The sequence below is a fragment of the Cibotium barometz genome, chromosome 42, assembly GCF_041138505.1.
Source record: "Cibotium barometz isolate CiBa-2024 chromosome 42, ASM4113850v1, whole genome shotgun sequence".
NCBI classification, from domain to species: Eukaryota; Viridiplantae; Streptophyta; class Polypodiopsida; order Cyatheales; family Cibotiaceae; genus Cibotium; species Cibotium barometz.
The window spans coordinates 36,876,346-36,881,095 of NC_141087.1; the positions used below are offsets into that span (position 1 = coordinate 36,876,346).

Genomic DNA, 4,750 nt, shown 5'->3' on the forward strand with positions numbered 1-4,750 from the left:
CGCGTCTATATACGCGTCTGTCTGTTCAAGAAGCATCTATTTACGCATCTACAAATGCCTCTATAATTGCGTCTATGCATGCGTCTGTCTGTTCTTTAAAATTTCTCCCCGAGCGTTTATTTGCGCGTCTATAGGCGCGTCTGTTTGCTATCTTTTAAACGTGCCTTTAGACGCGGGTCTGTAGACGCACTAATAGACGTGCCCGTAAGGTTTTTTTTTAGTTGAGTGAACGTGTCTGTGTGCACGTCTGTAGGTGCTTTGTCTTGTTGTGATAGTTAAAGCCAAAGGTTTCTAATTTGGTTGTAAAAAACGTTTTTTGTGAACAATGGCTATGGCAGATAGAAGTGGTGTAAAGTGTGAATGATGGGACAACTCCGAAATCAAAAGCCACTAGCCACCTCTTTATTACAAGAAGACTATGGCTGATAGAAGTGGGGTTGAGTGTGAATGGGAGGGACAACTCCAAAGTAAAAGCCATTACCCGCCTCTTTATTACAAGAAGACTATGGCTGATAGAAGTGGGGTTGAGTGTGAATGGGACAACTCCAAAGTAAAAGCCATACCCCTTTCTTACAAGAAGACTTTTGCGTGCACGAGTGGACGTGGGGATCTGTCACTAATGTCAATTAATTCACATTTTATCTAACAACTTCATAGTAGATTTGAAAAATGAAAAGCTCCTCTTGGAGTTCTATAAAATGACTAGGATAGGAATGTTGAAAGATCAGATAAATTGGAAGGTAAAAGTGAAGAGTCAACGTAGAGGGGGCATATAACTTAAGGGCATGGGGTAAGGAGGACATAACGGAGTGTGGTTGTCAATCGAAACGTATCATCAACAACAAGGGGTACGTAGGGTGGTTGACTCTGATGAAGAAGAGGGGCAGTTATGAAGAAGGAAGGCAGCCAATGCCGGCATGCTTTCTCTCATGGTATTTGTGAACCCCTTCCACCACCTCACGCCGTGTGTAGCTCGCAAGATGCAGAGAGAGGAGGCGAAAAGGCACCAGCATCACCACCTCACACACATACTTCCATGCACCCTCCGCCGGTATTGTCCCCCTCCCTAATGCCTGAAAAGGAATCCCTATCGCCTGCGTCACCACTAGATAGCTGCCGCATTTCACCGCTTCCATGGTGCACGTCGCCGTGTGATCCGGCGACTCCGACCCCTCCTTGCTCAGCAGATGCACCTTCTTCGATACCTCCGTGATCTCCCCTTGCTTGCTAACTGCACATTAATCATCAAACCATAATCACAAGATTAGCATTGCCATCGATCTCAGACGGGTAAAAGTACTCCATTAATCAAAACCATGACCATAAGCTCACCATCGTCTAAAAAGGGGGTGTTCACGAAGCCCGGACACATCAAGGTGACTCTTATGTTGTTGTAAGGTAGGAGTTCAGCTCGCAAGCCTTCTGCCAGCCCCCTCAATGCATACTTTGTTGCCGTGTACACACAATGGCCATACAGGAAGTACTGCAGCAGCCGGAAGAGACCAAACGCAGAGTTAACGTCCTGATAAACAAATCGAAAATTACAGAAAAAGCAAGTAGGGAAGAGAGAGAGGTCGATGTATACAAGAGCAGCCATGGAGGATACGATGACTATGGAGACTGGGTGATCCACGCTGCGTTCTTTGAGAAAAGGCAGGGCTTCGTGCAGAGGGTAGATGGTCCCGTTCAGATTGGTGCGGATCACAGTGTCTACATCCTCGATCTCTGTATTCTCCAGATAGCCTCCTCGAGTGAGCCCCGCATTGCACACCAGCAGATCGATTGGCCTCCAGCGTAGAGCCTCCTTCACCGCACCAGCTATGGCACCATAATCACCCACATCGGCCACCTGCAAGCAAAGGACGAGCCACCTCTTTCTTAGCCACGCTAGCCCAATATCCGAATCATGAACTAATCTCCCCTAATTCGGATCTAACCGACCCTTCTTACGAGCTTATTACCTCTACCTTACACTATTTACACCCTCTCCCTCCTCTCGTAATTATGAACTAATTACGTCTATCCTAGCTGTACTTTATCAGCTATTTTACCTGCCACATTATCTTGTCCCGCCCACACTGAGTTTCTTCCACCAGTCTCTCAACTGCTGCTGCGAGATTAGTGGAGCTTCTTGACACCAGGCTCACATAAGCCCCTTCTTGAATGGCCGCCTTGGCTATGGCGAGCCCAATCCCACTCGAACCACCTGTGATCAGTGCGTGCTTGCCTCTCAACGACTTCATGAACAGGGGCTTCTTGAGGCTAGCCACCATTTTCACTACCAAGCCCAAAGCAAGTACTAGGCAAACACCCACGATCAGCTCCATGGGCACAACACTCGCAGCTATATTATAAGATAACTCTGAGAAGGAGAGTGAGGGGGTGAGCTTTAGTGAAAACCCTTTGAAGTTTAAATAAAAAAAAGGCCAGCTATGAACAGGCGTGGAAGCCTTAGCCCATCATTCTCATGCTCTCCCATAGCAATACCATCTCCCCTTGCACATCAAAGGTCATCCTATGGGCAGTGTTCTCAACCTAGGGCTCAATAAGTAATTATGCCCCCCACCTTTTACATACAAGTTATAACCAAGTCAATGCTGTCAAATGTGGGACAATGAGACTCTCTTTTCAAAAAAGGGGACTTTGTGTTGATTGGTCTTTTTTTACCATGCCTAGTAGCCCATCCAATATGTCCACCCACTTTTGGTTGCCAAGATACCCTTTTCAATAGGCATCCTTATCATCATGGAAAGAGAATACATTCTTTTATATGTGTAACCGGGTGAATGCCCAGGCTATGAATTTGAGACTTTTAACTGTGCTATTCAGAACAAAAAGTTGAGCAATCCTTTGTGTGTGTAAAGGCCAAAGTCACTCACGATCTTTTTCTCATCCTACAAAAAGCTTGCAAAACAATGAAGCACAAACTCTCTTTTTCTCACCTCTCTCTCTCTCTCTCTCTCTCTCTCTCTCTCTCTCTCTCTCTCTCTCTCTCTATATATATATATATATATATATATATATATATATATATATATAATTGTGAAATCATGCCATATAGGTTTGACTTCTCTCTCAAAAATGGATTTTTTAAAAAGAAAAATATATTTAATATATTAATTTTAGTGTTTTTTTATGTGCATTTGAAAAACTTATAATATATTTTTTAGAAAAATATATGTCATATATTAATTTCAATGTTTTTATGTGCATTTGAAAACCTTGCCTGTGAAAAACAAAGAAAATGGAAAAAAACGAGTACAAGTTGTGTCACACCACCCTGACTCTTGGAGAGTTAAGGAGGGCAAGTTGTGTCAGACCACTCTAGCACTTTGAAGAGTTAAGGAAGTGCTATAGGTGCTAGCCTGAGTGATCCCACCAGCTTCAATCAAGGAGCTCTACGAAATGAATGCCAAGTTTTTTTATAGCAGCACTATAAATCTTCTAAAAAGCTCATAAAATTAGGTACCCCTCTCTAGTTACAAAAATATACTTTTTTTCTAACTACTACTGAAAGAAAGGATGACCTTTAAGCTTAACTTGATTTTTATTGAAAGGTTTTAATGTTTATAAATCAAATTTCAAAAATTTGAATCTTGAAGTTACAACAGGTTTTTTTCGATTTAAGCCATGAAAATAACACCAAAGCATGTTTTTTTTATACACTGCCCCTCTCCATCATTCTAGGGAGGTATTATCAGATATTGGACTAGAAATTTTATTTTTTCTATGTTTCCTCTCTTTATTGGAGTCTAAATGAGGCTTCCAGCGCTAGTTGTGCCAAGAATCCCATAGCTCTTGATGCTTAGAAGTGAAATCTCTCTAGTGAGATGAAATTGAATGAGCCCTCTCTAGCATTGTGAGTGTTATACACATAGAGTGCGACATGGCTGTAAAAAGTGTTCGGCAAAAATCAATCCTAGGTTCTACTCTCTCTCTCTCTCTCTCTCTCATGCTCACACACTCTTGTTGTTCCTCACCCACCTACATTTGTGTGATTGCAAACCATAATATTTCCACATCTCAATCACTTGCCTATAGTGCATGCAATTCAATGTGATTAGATGTGGTTAGATGGTAGCTTAAAATTGTAAGGACTTGTATAAGAAACATTAAATGGTAGCTTAAAAAGGACTTGTACATGAAAAAAGATGTCTCCATGATACAAATATTTGATGTTTGGTGTAACCAAGTTAAAATCAAAGTGAAATGCACATAAAACATTTGTAGCTTAGATTTTATATGTGTATTTAATCCATGGAGTTTCATAGTGGTTGGCCCAACCCAATGAAAATTTGAGATCGGGAACAATTATATAGGATACAAGTAGTGTTTTTGCATCAATAGGGAACTTGAAAAATCTATAAACTATGACTCCCCACAAAAGTCACAGTTTAAGTGGTATAAATGAGCAGTGTGGCATGGATGATTGCCTTATGTTGCATGTCGTCATTCTTTTTCTATGTGCATATTCTAGTGGAGCTATGCTATAGCCACCCTTGATATATTGTGCACAAGATGTTTCTTGGATTAATTTTCAAAGCTCTTATCTCAAAAAACACCATCGTGAAGCAAAAAAATACATGTGAATCACACAATATTACATAAAAAAAATTGTGAAGGTGTATTCCCAAAGAAAAAAAGTTACAATATTACTCAAATAAGAAACTTCACAAACTAATTCAAATGAAGCCATATTATTGGATTATTATTTTCCTAATTCATAAATATTAATCAAATAAGAATGTAC

At 40.8% G+C, this 4,750-nt stretch overlaps 1 protein-coding gene across 1 annotated transcript; it reads right to left on the reverse strand.

Annotated features, from left to right (window-relative positions):
• Positions 1-473: 473 nt before the first annotated feature.
• Positions 474-2,519, reverse strand: LOC147614446 (3-dehydrosphinganine reductase TSC10A-like). Its single transcript, XM_086780457.1, has 4 exons — positions 2,052-2,519; positions 1,586-1,849; positions 1,333-1,483; positions 474-1,231 (listed from the first exon to the last, which is right to left on the reverse strand). Exons 1-4 carry the CDS (start codon positions 2,325-2,327, stop codon positions 888-890), a joined length of 1,035 nt encoding a protein of 344 aa, XP_086636583.1. The 5' UTR covers positions 2,328-2,519; the 3' UTR covers positions 474-887.
• Positions 2,520-4,750: the final 2,231 nt, after the last annotated feature.